Source organism: Danio rerio, chromosome 2 (assembly GCF_052040795.2).
Source record: "Danio rerio strain M-AB ecotype USA chromosome 2, GRCz13ab, whole genome shotgun sequence".
Taxonomy (NCBI): domain Eukaryota; kingdom Metazoa; phylum Chordata; class Actinopteri; order Cypriniformes; family Danionidae; genus Danio; species Danio rerio.
In genome coordinates this window covers 47513447-47528194 of record NC_141022.1, presented here as the reverse complement: position 1 = coordinate 47528194, position 14748 = coordinate 47513447, and the positions used below count along the sequence as shown (strand labels likewise).

At 34.5% G+C, this 14748-nt stretch overlaps 1 protein-coding gene across 34 annotated transcripts in view; it reads left to right on the top strand.

Moving 5' to 3' along the window:
* The first annotated feature begins 1143 nt into the window (after positions 1 to 1143).
* The window catches only part of kirrel1b (kirre like nephrin family adhesion molecule 1b), a 77302-nt gene continuing 63697 nt past the window's right edge, over positions 1144 to 14748 (top strand). For 18 of the 34 annotated variants that reach the window (XR_015477452.1, XR_015477451.1, XR_015477450.1 and 15 more), the window contains exon 1: positions 1144 to 1456. Coding sequence is in view for 8 of the 34 variants with exons in the window: in XM_087238606.1 (XP_087094732.1) it covers positions 1396 to 1456 (61 nt within the window). In the remaining 26 variants the exon portion in view is untranslated. Of the gene's footprint in view, positions 1457 to 7022; positions 7095 to 14748 lie in introns of those variants that run through there. The other 16 variants (XR_015477460.1, XR_015477459.1, XR_015477455.1 and 13 more) reach the window with 2 other exon arrangements.

The following is a 14748-nucleotide window of genomic DNA, read 5'->3' as shown; positions in this document are numbered from 1 at the left end:
CCTAATAAATAACAATAGGCTACAATTTTTAATTTAAAACTTTAGCAATATCCTATTTTTTTCTAATGATATATGCTGTAATAAATATTTAAAACAAGTTTTTCTTCACATTTCTTTACTTTAAATCTAGAGGAAATATTTTGACATATCAAAAAGAGCATCTGACAAGCTAATTCAGCTAAAAAATGGTGCTTAAAAAGGTCACTAAAATGGGCGAATAACTGCAAAAAGGGATTTTTAAGAAAAAATAACCACCCATTTTACTAAGCTGGCTTTGGGCCTGTATATAGTTTGTTTTCATTGTGCATTGAAGAATTAATCAATATATTTTTTTAAGTAAAAAAGTTGTTTTGAAAATAACTTTTCATAAGTAGGCTACATATATTTCTAAATGTAAATAGAACATAAAAAAGCTGTTGTATATTTTCTTCTACGGCTATTGGACAAGTTATCACAATGATTGTTAGTAAACGGCCAAAATATAAAGCACAAGATAAAAAAGAACATTTTTCCACAACCTTTCAGTATTTTAAATACATGTAACATAATTAGCTATATAAAACAAAAAAAACTGAATCTACAAATCTAGAACAAAAATACTAGGTATTTCCATAAAACATACATGTAAACACTTGTGACAACTTGCCCCATTTTGCCATGTGAAAATGAAATTTGCCACGAGAGCACAGCAGCCTTTTAGTAGCGTAAAACCTCCAGTCATACTAAGGTGGTTTTGTCAAATTTCATTGCTTACAATTAGCCTTAAAATTTTCAAATAAGAAGGGAAAAACAACTGTGGAGGACTGAACCCTTTGTACTAACTCGCCCCTGTGAGTCGTGACAGCTAGCCCAGGTGTCCCCTATAGCTGTGTATGTAGATTAACGGGGTTTTCCAATCTCACTGCTGCTTTTGGAAAAATTTTAGTGGTCTGCTCCAAGGATGAACAGCTGGTTTTAAAAGGTAAAACAAATGACTTTTATAACCGCTCCGCAAGTGTTTGTGTATGATCCGCCGAGCTGTGACATTGAACAGCGTGTAAGGACGACAAACGCAATGAGAGAGAGAGAGAGAGAGAGAGAGAGAGAGAGAGAGAGAGAGAGAGAGAGAGAGAGAGAGAGAGAGAGAGAGAGCTCCACCGGCGCAGTACCGAGCGAGTCCTCCGGTGATCTCCGAGCGCTGCGTCTCTCCTCAACAATCAAAAACTGAGATTTGCTGAAAGAAAGAGGTTTTTCCAGCGGCGCGTCCACACTGCTGAGAGGAGAACAGAAACGAGCGCTGAATGAACGCAGACCGCGAGGACGCGCGCGACATTATCAGCACCGGTTCGCGGGGTTTCAGAGTCCGGCGTAAAGAAGATGAATTGACGGTGTGTTTTCTGAGTGACAGAGGTGGAGATGGGCTTCAGCATGACCTGCCTCTGGATTGTAACTCTGGCCATCATCAGCGTTCACAGAGGTAAGACTCGAGCTGCCTTCACGAGCCACCGAATGTGTCCGTTTCTCCCTGTCACACGCGCGCGCACAGCTCAAGGTGTTTTAACTTTGTTACTATGGTAACGCTATAGGTTAAATAGCTCTTTGTTGTGTGATGCCGTGTCGTGTTTTTTAAACAGTGTCACCCACTCGTGACCCTATCTGTGAGAGTGTATATTTGTATGAATTGACAAGAAAACGTGTTTTAGAAGATTCCTTAATTTTATGTTGTCAGTATATTTAATGTTTTATCAACGTTGTCATTGCCATCACATTCTTTAGGGTCGTTTTCTTATACCGCCGTGTAATTCAGGCTCGCGTGCCTCCGTGTTTCTCGCGTGCGCGTGACTGTGCGGTAGAAAAACGCGTTTATCCGCGGGACGCATGCATCACCGGTGACGGCGAGAATTGACTGTGAAAAAAGGTAGAAAGAAGGAAAGATGGAAAGAAAGAAAGCACGGCTCATGCGTGTATTTGAGCTGCTGTGGATGAGTAGATGAGGGTCCGCGGACGAACGTGACTGTAGTGTAAAGTGTAGCAGTGAATGTGAAGTGAAGTGAATATGAATGAAAGGTGGGCTCCGCTTTGCCGCCAATAGTGCCTGCCAAAAAAACGTACGATGCTTTTGTTTAATATAGCTATGAGCAGTGTCATAAACACAGTTTAATAATTTGGTATTACAGACATATAACATTTTCATCACATACAGAAGGCTGATAGGGTAAGCAATTGTATAGATATGTAAAGTTACAGGTAGCAGGTATATAGCGTTAATGAAAATCCTTGTCCTACATCAGAAAATATGAAATATGCTTTATATCATTATTTATTACAATTAATGCCAATTTCTGCAAACATTATGTCAACATGTCGCCTTCTATCAGAACAACAATGGCATACAGAGAAAGACATAGATTATGGGCGTCTCTAAAGAATAAAGCTAATTTTACACACATATACTGCACAGTATAATATAGGCTATATAGTATATCATTTGGCAATATATAACAAAAAATATTACGTTTTTACATTCGGTAATAAGGTAACTAGCTATAGTATTTTATATATGTAAATTTTCTCCGTTATGGGTTGCAGATGGAAGGGGAAAACATATGCTGAATAAGTTGGCGATTCATTCCGCTGTGGCAACCTCAGATTAATAAACGCACAAAGCTGAAAAGAAAAGAATGAATGTATTTGTGTAAAGTTACAGTTTACAGGTGTTTACTATAGCATTTTACAGTTATATATTTGTGTGTCAATGTATATTACAAATTAATATCAGTGTACTATATCAGGAAATTGGAATATTGTGAAAATAATAATGTTAATGCTAAAATAATAATCAACCATTCTTTCATTTTCCTTCGGCTTAGTTCCTTATTTATCAGGGGTTGCCACAGCGGAATAAACCACTAACTATTGAAGCATATGTTTTTATGCAGCGGCTTCCAGCGCTAACCCAGTCCTGGGAAATTAAATAACAATGTTATATATTATATAAGATTTTACAACAGTTAAATATTATAAATTAAATGATAATTTCTAAAAAAAAAAAAAAAATCAAATTCAGAGTATTATGAATTAAAATAAGGATTTTTGATCATTATCAGTCATTATTTTATTACAAATTTATTCAAAATGGATTATTTTAATCTTATATTTATTATAATATTATAATATATATACACACACACCCTCACATATTAAGTATAAAACAGGCATGCATTATAATTTAATTAACAATTAATTTTATTTATTAAAAAGAAAGAAAAAAGATTTTAAAATTCTCACTACACTTTTCATTAAAATTGATACAGCTTCTCATTAATATAAATATTGGTAAACACCTTTAAAATAGGAAATAAAATAAATAAAATAAATAATATATTGTAAAATAAGTATTATCCTGTTTAGTCTTTGTAAGCTTTATATCATTATGTATTACATTTAAAGCCAATTTCAGTACACATTATGTCAGCATGTCACCTTCTGTCTGAACAGAACAAGACATGATTTTTGAAATTGCTATTAGACATAGATCAGCAGCGTCCCCGGGGGCCCCAAAGTATAAAGAAAGCTAATATAACCTCAACAGAACATTAAAGATAATAACATTTCATGCTTTTTTATTTCATCCAGTGTGTCTGCAAATATCTGTAGGTGTGCAGGATCAGAGACTGTGTTCTCTCAGATCTGAGTCTTGTTAGCAGATTTCCATGTGAAGATGGTGATACAGAGAAAGAGAGACAGAAGTGATGAAAGAAAGAGATTGAGGGAGGCGAGACCTGTTTGCAGAAAGTGTCAGCAACTTTCTCTGATGGAGGGATTCAGAGAAAAAGAGAGAGAGGGGAGAGGGTGATGGATTGATTGAGAGTGAGAGCGGCGAGTGACACAGACATGTTGTGATGGAGGGATAGTGTGATGGAGAGATAAGGAGACAGGCCCGACTCAATCTGTCAGGGGAAGGAATGCAAAGGGAGGGAAGGAAAAGACTGAGGGAGGACAGACAAGAAAATGATGTTATTTTTTAATTAGTCTGCAGTATTATCGTTTAACATTCCTGGGGTGATCTCGGGAGCTCTTGTGTAAACGTGTAGTGACCACATGACCACACTGAACTGAAGAAAAATGCTGACTGCTTTTTTAAACATTACTGTTATTTAATGTGTTTTTATTACTTATGTCAAATCATTCATTAAATTATTCGTGAATCCACACACAATACTTGTGTTTAACCATCAATGGAATGACCATTTTTTGTAAATTATTTTAGCTTTAGTTTGTATTTCAAATCTAGAAACAAAGTATTTAAAGTTTATTACAAAATATGCAAATCATCTATCTATCTATCTATCTATCTATCTATCTATCTATCTATCTATCTATCTATCTATCTATCTGTCTGTCTGTCTGTCTGTCTGTCTGTCTGTCTGTCTGTCTGTCTGTCTGTCTGTCTGTCTGTCTGTCTGTCTGTCTGTCTGTGTCTTTTCTTTCTATCCATCCATCCATCCATCCATCCATCCATCCATCCATCCATCCATACGTCAATCAATCTATATCTATCTGTCCGACTGTCTGTATGTCTCGGTCTGTCCGTCCGTCCGTCCGTCCGTCCAACTATTTATCTATCTATCTATCTATCTATCTATCTATCTATCTATCTATCTATCTATCTATCTATCTATCTATCTATCTATCTATCTATCTATCTATCTATCTGTCTGTCTGTCTGTCTGTCTGTCTGTCTGTCTGTCTGTCTGTCTGTCTGTCTGTCTGTCTGTCTGTCTGTGTCTGTCTTTCTATCCATCCATCCATCCATCCATCCATCCATCCATCCATCCATCCATCCATCCATCCATACGTCAATCAATCTATATCTATCTGTCCGACTGTCTGTATGTCTCGGTCTGTCCGTCCGTCCGTCCATCCGTCCAACTATTTATCTATCTATCTATCTATCTATCTATCTATCTATCTATCTATCTATCTATCTATCTATCTATCTATCTATCTATCTATCTATCTATCTATCTATCTATCTATCTATCTATCTATCTATCTATCCATCCATCCATCCATCCATCCATCCATCCATCCATCCATCCATCCATCCATCCATCCATCCATCCATCCATCCATCCATCCATCCATCCATCCATCCATCCATCCATCCATCCATCTATCTATCTATCTATCTATCTATCTATCTATCTTTCTGATTGTCTGTCTGTCTGTATGTCCGTCCGTCCGTATGTCCGTCCATCCATCAATAAATCTATCTATATTTATCTGTCCGTCCATTCGTCCGTCCATCTGTCCGTCCGCCCGCCCATGGTTCGAGTCCAGGCTGGGCTAGTTGGTATTTCTGTGTGGTGTTTGCATGTTCTCCCCATGTTGGCATGGGTTTTCTTCCAGGTCCTCCAGTTTCCCCCGCAATCCAAAGACATGCGCTATAATTAAATTAGGTTAGCAAAATGGGCTGTAGTGTATGATTGTGTGTGTGAATGTGAGAGTGTATGGGTGTTTTCCAGTACTGGGTTGTGGCTGGTAGGGCATCTGCTGCATAAAACATATGCTGGAATAGTTGGCGGTTCATTCTGCTGTGTTGACCCCTGATTAATAAGGGACTAAACCGAAGCAAAATGAACTACAAGTAAAGAACAATACAAAATATACCAAAGCAAAGACACTCCTAAAATTTACAAAACTTTTCAGGTTTGTTCTGTATCTAACAGTAGCTTTCTGTCACATAAAATGTAAAAAGTAATTAAATACTGTATAACACGCCATACTGTACATAATCTTCACTGTATAGATTAAGCAAAGGTTAACCTTTATTAAAGTACAGTAGCTTATACACAGTGGCTATTCAGTCAAAAGCAGAGTTTGATTAATAGACCCTTTTCTCATTTCCGGGATTCTCAGTAGCAGAAGGCGTCAGAGTTAGGTAAACTTAGAGTTTAATATTAGAAAATCTTTTTTTTTACAGTCCTATTTGATAAAACAATAAAAGAAAAACTCCACGATGGTGTGATCAAGACTTTCAGAAAAAGGAAAAAATTATGTGAGACTGATGACGGCAGCCAGAGGAGAGAATAACATCAAATTTACTCTCAGCCCCATAGACGCTTCATTAGAAACACCTCGCATAAGCGGTAATTTGCTTTTTTTTATTTTGCCGCAAAGATGATATAATACATTCATAAATGTATAGAAATGTTCATACGTCTAGTGAAAAGGGTCCATATTAAAAACACTGACAGCAGGAATAAGATGTTTTACTATAAGACACAGAACAGATGCAGCGCAATGAGTAAGTTACAAGACAACACAATTTCCCAAATGTTTACAAATGTGTTTATGTTAATGCCCTGTATTTGATATTCATCTGCAATATTTGCTTATAAGAAAATCATTAAATTAAATCAGTAAAAAAATAAGCTGAAGTAATTTAAACAGATGACTTTAAATATTAATAATATAAAGCTATATGCAATTAATGATTAACACTATATGCTATTAACGATTAATTGCTATATGCGATTAACTTATAACGGGTCTGTCTTCAAAGGTTTATCAGTTATTGGTAAAAATCATTTTTCTTATGGTAAAAATTAAGTGAATTAACCATTGTTCTTTACTGTGCACGTGTATATGTTGATTCCAGAATTTAGTACATTTTTTATCCTCAAAATAAGTTTTTTTTTTTCAAAAACAAAAACTTTAACGAAAAGGTTTTGAATATTTAATATAAGTTAATATTAGTATTATAATATAAGTTAAAGACTCCAACTACACCTATTTTTAACTTTCTCTGCCTCCTGAATCTCATATTCAGCTTTAATTATCATGAAATAATTAAGTCTAATTTTCATAAAGTAATTAAGTCTAATCTATTCTGTGTTTGTTTACTATACTAGGTTAAATACACTTTTGCATGAAAATTCTGCAATATTTATATTATGAAAAAATATTTTTTTTGTCTTTGTTCTGGTCAACTCTGTTATATATTGGTTATAAAAAGGCATGGCAATTTATAAAGCATTGACAGAAAAAAGCATGTGACTTGCTCTAAGTGATGTCACTTCCTCTGGCAGGAAACTCTGGAAGACATTAAGGCATGTTGTTTCTTCTTCTCTAATTCATTTAAGACAAACCAGTAGTAGATTAATTATTTGTCAACACTGTTGGTATTCCAGTGAATCTTTTAATCACTTTATAAATAGAATAATATGATGAAATGTTTTCTCAGGCATGCATTTGAGGTTAGCATCTTGAGCTAAATCACAAAATGGTGTAAAATGTCAACTGTTATTGTCAACTCTGTTTGTCGTTTTAAAGTTGAACAATTAGTTAAACAACTAAAAAGTAACAGAATCAGGTTTTCCTATTACATTTAAGAAATGTTGCATACTTTGAAATTAAAAATGGACTCAGTTTACTGTAAAGTATACTGTTGTTGGATGTCATACCAGCTTAAGGAAAATGCAGAAATGCTTAAATTGTATAAAGTTCTTTTCTTTGTGAAAAAGTTATCAGTTTAATTTGCTGTTTAATTGGCAAATGAATGAATAAATGAACCGGCTATCTTTTATTTAGTTTTTTCATCTTAAAAAAAACTTTCTGACCCCTCCTGTGGAAGTGCAAGCAGTCCCCTGCTACATTAGCCCATATGTTTTGGTGATGTCCCAGATTATCTGTATTTTGGCCAAAACATGTTTTATTTTACTCCAGAATATTTTGCAAAGATGTTTGTGAAACTTCTTTAACTGCTGTCTTTGGTATTGTATATGAAAATAACAATTTGTCAAAAAGTGAATTGGACTGCATTGCCTTCAATATTCCTTTGGCATGACGCTTGATTTTAATCAATTGGAAACAATCATTTCCCTCTTCTTTTAGTGGGACAATGATGTGTTGCATTTCCTAAGTTGGAAAAATAAGACTTAATTTAAATGGTTCCAAATCCAAGTTCACTGCCATGTGGTGTCTTTTCATAAATTACGTCCAAAGCCATATGAAATTGTAGGTGGACAAAATGATGCTGTCAAGTTTTGCCTGTATTCTACTCATAGATATTTACATTAGATGTTGCCTGTGATGTTGTTGTCTATTGGAAAGAAAGTGTCAATAGAGCTGCCATTTTAGTACAGGGTTAGCACTCTTAGTGCAGTGGAGGACTTTGATATATACGCATATATATACATCTATCCATGATCGGGAGTTTTCCCGGTTGTCAGTATGCAGATATTTGTTTAAATTACAAAAATTCTAATTTTTTAAATCCATTTTCTACATTGATGGATAAGTGACCGCACGGGCATTGCTAACAGAGTTTGTGTTTCTGTGCATGGAAATGTATTATCCTCCCTCCCTGTTAATTTTGATCTCATCCATGTACTGAAACACAGCCCCTCTCCTGCTTTCATTTCTAATTCTAACTGAGGGAGCGATTCGCTTGTGAATAGATCTCCGTTATGAACAATTCATTTGAACTGATATCCCTGCGTCTCAATGTGCATTTTTAGCTTTCTGATCTGAAGGTTAATAACATTTTTAGTATTCAATAATTTAGGGTGAACAGTAGGCATGGGACGATATCTGTTTTCAAGGTATACCGCAGTTTGAAAAAGTCAATAAAAATTTATACGACGATCATGCTTTTTTGTTACTTTTTTAACTAAACTATCCTCTTGTGACATATCTTTAAAGCGATTATGTGCAGATTGTATCCACTCCTCCTTATAAGACTGTTCTCTAAATCTATCTGATAAACTTTGTGCTTGCTGTTTAAAATTTTCATCTCTACTGCAGATCCGACGAATACGACTAAATTGAGATATAGGTAACGAACATTTTAATGGTACTGGATGTTAACCGCATGGCTGCCATTTTCAAAACCAAACCATAAATAAATAAAGTTACAAACAAATGACCACCTGTCAATCACTGTTTTTCTGCGGGACTCTGGCATGAATTGGCATTGATCTGTGTCATTCTAATGACTTTTCCCACAGCTGGTGGAGGGGACGACAGTTTGGTTTGAGTCCACTATAGTGAATAATACATTTTCATTGTTTTTACTTCAAAATTCTCACGGCGTGCACAGATTTAGGACACATTTATGCAGAATGCATCTTTGCACCTAAAAATGCCAAACGCAGCACTCAGGAACAGATTAAAACAGTTGTTATGTGAACTTGCTGAAGAAAAAAAAAACCTGCAATGCTTGCCCCGCCTTTGTGCTTTTCTTACTGGCTCACTGCTCTAGAACTGAACGCGAGTGATTGGTTAATATCAGCTGTCAATCACTCAGTCAATGCCTCCTGCCTTCAGATGACAGGAGCTACAGCTGCGAAAATGTGAAATGCTGAAGATGAGAGAATTAAATTAACACTAACAGATTTACCTAAAGTTACTAATAATGGCACATCTTACTAGTGATCATGTGCTGAATGTTAATCCACCATTTACACTTTTCCAAGAGTGGATAAAAGACTTCCAGTGTTTCAGGTCTGCTATGAAAATGACTAAAGCCATCCACTGTAAAGTCTGTGGGACAGGGTTTGCAGGTAACAGCATTTGCCAATGAATCTACACATTTTAAGCGTGAGAGGTGCTGTATAATCCTTCATTTAATCCTCACAATGCTTTCAGTCAAGTGCAAGTGTTAGCTATATGTAACATTTAACACAGCTCATGAACAGACCGTTATTGCTATTAGGATGACATGCAAATAATAAGTTATATATCAATATAAATGTGGGCTTGAGGCGATGGATTTTTATTTAGGACAATAGTATCTCCAGCAGAAAAGATATCCAAAGATGCCATTTTAAATTGTAAAAAAAAAATCTGTTCTTGAAACTGATGAAGACAGCAGAAGTCAATAATTAATTTGAATTATTCAGCCTGACATGTTCACTATTCTGAAATATTTTAAATGTTTCTCAAAATAAAATATATTGTGTTCAAAGGGGAAAAAACATTTTTACCCGGACACATAAAAAGAATAAATTTTAGTAGTAATCACAATACCGTTAAACTGTGATATATTTATCCAAGGTTATCATAGCGTCAGAATCTTATACTGACCGGCCCATGCTTAGTGAACAGTACCGCACATTGAGGTGCAGGCACTGTTATGTTATCAGGCACCTTTAAACGTTGTTTCAAAATTAGTAGCCGTTACTTCACTTAGCTGACTATAATACAAGTTTCTGGCACCACAACGTCTTGTGATTTTTCATTTACACTGTTTGCAGATTTTATTCAACAAAACTAGCATAAGCCTAGAATTTAGTGGTAGTTGGCACTACTTTGCCCTATGGTCAGCGCAGTAAGTGACTGTATTATCATCAGTAATGTTATTTGTATAGCACAAAATTTCGTAACATAGAAAAACGTAAAAAAAAAAAAAAAAGCTAAATCTTGTCTATGAAATATGCTTTATGCTTTGTTTTATTTTTTTGCTCATTACTACACCTGTATGCAGCGCAAAAGTCCAGCATCTTCAGATTGACTTTAGTCTTAATTAGTACGGTTGAATGACTTTTGTCCTGGGAGCACTGTACAAATGTGGCAGCGGTATAGATTCAGTGTCCGTATGCGATTTAATAAAAAAAAAAATCTTCTTTGTTTTAGGCATGGGATGATAACCATTTTCAAGGGTTTCAAGATTTTAAACCCGTCAAATTTTTTTTTGTAATACACTTCCTAAGGTATGTTTAAGTTTTTTTTATTTATTATTATTTATTTTTTATTTATTATTTCATTTGAAACAAATGAAGACAACAGAAGTCAATAATTCATTTAGCATGACATGTTTACTGTTCCAAAATATTTTAAATGTTTCTCAAAATAAAATATATTATAGTCAAAAGAGAATTTTTGTTGTTGTTTTTTTACACAGACATTTAAAAAGAATATATTTAAGAGCAGTTATCACAATACTGTGAAACCGTGATATTTTTATCAAATGTTATGATAACGTCAGATTCTTATACCGGCCCATGTTTTTTTTGTTTATGTGTACACAATGGTAAAGCAGTGTGTTTATATGTATGTTGTGTTGTTAGTATATATATATATATATATATATATATATATATATATATATATATATATATGTATATATATATATATATATATATATATATATATATATATATATATATATATATATATATATATATATATACACACACACACAGTTGAAGTCAGAATATTAGCCACTCTTTGAATTTTTTTTTCCTTTTAAAATATTCCCCAAATGATGTTTAACAGAGCAAGGACATATTCACAGTATGTCTGATAATATTTCTTCTTCTGGAGAAAGGCTTATTTGTTTTATTTAGGCTACAGTAAAAGAAGTTTACATTTAAAAAAAAAAAAAAACATTTTAGGGACACAATTATTAGCCCCTTTAAGCAATTTTTTTCGATAGTCTACAGAACAAACCACCGTCATACAATAACTTACTAATTTAAGTTAAGTTGACCTAATTAACCTAGTTAAGTCTTTTAATGTCACTTTAAGCTTTATAGAAGTGTCTTGAAAAATATCTAGTAAAAGATTATTTACTGTCATCATGGCAACGATGTTCATAAATGTTCATAATATATATATATATATATATATATATATATATATATATATATATATATATATATATATATATATATATGTGTGTGTGTGTGTGTGTGTGTGTGTGTGTATATGTATATATATATATATATATATATATATATATATATATATATATATATATATATATATATATATATATATATATATATATATATAATCTTATGAACATTTAGAAAATGCGCAAAATTAGCCAGTTACTGATTAGCCAGTACTCATAAAGCCAGTACTGAAAATTAGGCAGTACTGATAATGGTTATGTTAGTCTGCATGTATAACTTTGTACATGTGCAGCTTTATTTCTCATTCATGCTCCAGTCTAATGAAGACCCGAATGAAAGCTGCAGATGAACATTTACTTACTGACTGCGCGCCTGTGAAAGAAACACTGAAGCATTGCGCTTGATATTTTTAGATACACTAGTCTGTTTAATTACTTGTGGATCTGGTGGGCATTACATGTAGTTGGCAGGTGGACCAAACAGCATTAGCAGTGTTTTCTTATAACAACCGATGGAACGTCGCCTGCATTTCTATTTCTACGGACTTGATTGCTTTGCATAGCATATTATCATTGGTGCACCGTGTTTCCTGACACACTTGCAATAGTTATTTATGTAGAGTCGTTTGTGTGTGGACCAACTTGAAGATGCATGCATCTAATAGAAGACCAGACAGTCGTTTATTTCAGCGCGGAGATGATCATCAGGAAATTTCTTTATAGCAGAAGCGGCTTCTTGTGTAGAAGGAAGATCAGTCCCAGATCTGTCTGGGCGAGAGATCTCTCCTGTGGGTTACTGGTAGGCAGCAGTAATTTTGTTAGATGAATAACTGGGGCACAGGTGTGAAGACATACGTGCACGAGACTTTGTGGATGCAGGAGCAGACTGTGAATACAGGTGTACATGCAGAGGCACTCATCTACACACATTTGTCCACCTATTTTTAAACCGTAACCATGTGAACATCAGGTTATGGTATCTCTCTCTCTCTCTTTGTGTGTGTGTGTGTATGTGGAAGGCACACATATAGATATATAGTGATTGCACAAATTTTTATGTGGTTTCTTATGGAATAACTTGTTTGAATTTAGCTTTTTATGTTTTATATTTGTATTTAGAATGATTTGTGTTAATTTATGGGTTTATTTTAGTGGTACATTGTTCCTATAACTTAAACCAGTGTTGGTAAAAAAGTAATAAATTACAATTCAGTTACTTTCTTATTTTTTTTTTAAAGTAGCTACAGTAAGTGTGTTACTTACAGTAGTTACTTTTTAAATAAAGTAATGGGAAAGTGTGTGTTATGTTATTTTTACATTTGTTTTTTTTAATGAGGTAGCACAGTGGCTCAGTGGTTAGCACTGTCACCTCACAGCAAAAAGGTCGCTGGTTCAAGTCCTATTTGCATTTTGTTCTTCCCGTGTTGGCGTGGGTTTCCTCCGGGTGCTCCACTTTCCCCCACAGTCCCGAGACATGCGCTATAGGTGAACTGGATGAACTGGGCTTGGCCGTAGTGTACAGTATGAGTGCGTGTGTAAATGTGAGAGCGTATGGTTGGTTTCTAGTACTGGGTTGCAACTAGAAGGGCATTCACTACATAAAACGTATGCCGGAATAGTTGGTGGTTTATTCCGCTATGGAGGCCCCTGGTAATCAGGGACCAAGACGAAGGAAAATGCCAAAATGAAAGAATTAATGTTTTTTAATGAGTAAGATAGTCTTAAAATTGTAATATATGTTTTTCAAACATTTACTTCCAAGATGCCAGAGAAAATCTTCTCTCTTTTTCATCTAGTTTAACTTGATGGAATAATAGAAATAAAACTTAAACTGAAATGAAAATGAATAAAAGAATACAGAGAAAAGGCTGTGACTAATAAAACTGTGGAAAAAATGCAAAATAAAGCTAAAATGTACTTAAAAAAATATATGAATTTAACTCTTGCAACAAAGTTTAATTTGTTAACAAGTCAAGAAATGAAGTTTAATAAACTAATGCCGTGGTCACACTAGAGTTTGAGCATACACAAATCTATCGTACGGCGCTGCGAAAAAGGTGTGGTTTAAACAAGATTATTAGATATTTTAAAAAGTGAGCGATTGGTTCATGTTTTAAATTTCTGTCCAGAAAGGTCATGTTTTGATCTTCGATTGATCTCACGCAGTCATGTGATGCGATTTCGCAGGTCAGAGTTCACCCAGCTTGAACTTTGCAATGCAGCGAACTGCGAAACTTGCCACATGAGCTTGCATTTCCGGTCTGACGCATTCATGTCCGTATGAATAGAAGTCTATAGGGTGAAAGGTCCAGTGACTGCACTGTGATTTCAAGAGGAGCAAGCAATATGATTGATTGCAGCTGGTCTCGCATCAATAATCATTGCTAGTCCAATCAGATATCATTGCTAGACCAATCAGATGAATAGAACTAACAATGAAGAATACTTCTACAGCACGACGAATACATTATTAAAATCCAGAGTTGTATTTGTTACCTTTAGTTTTTGCTCTGTGAACTGACATTAATTTAAAATTTTACTTAATATTATTCAGTTATTTTCAAGTGAAAATAAAAGAAACACTTTAAATTAGAGTAGCAGAATATAAATGCTTTGGCAAGTCTAAGTTACTGTGTCTGCAAGTCTAAGTTTTATTTATTTATTTGTATTTTTTTAATTTTTGAATGACAATTTTATTTTTGCTAAATGCTGTAAAATGTTTGTATTTCTGATTTATGTATATACTGTATACGTGTGTGTGTGCATATAGTTTTAACCCACACACACAAGCACACGCTTTTTAGTCGCATTTATAATAATTAGACCAAAAGGTGAGGCTTGCTAGACCAAATTTATTCAAAAAATATTCACCGGAGTGAACGGAGTGACAGCTTGCCCCAGTTTATCTTATATAAAAAATTACCCCAGTACAATGGAAAGACCCATGTGTGCTTGAGTTGGATGTTGAATTGCAGCCCTAGAGCCTGTGATTTCAGTGTCTGCCTTCAGCCTTCAGAGTCCCGACACTAGCTTTTAACAGCTAATTGGCCATAATTGATATAATAGATGTGCATGAACTTAATTGGAAAACGAATGAAAACATTGCTTGTGCTAAATCTGAGAGA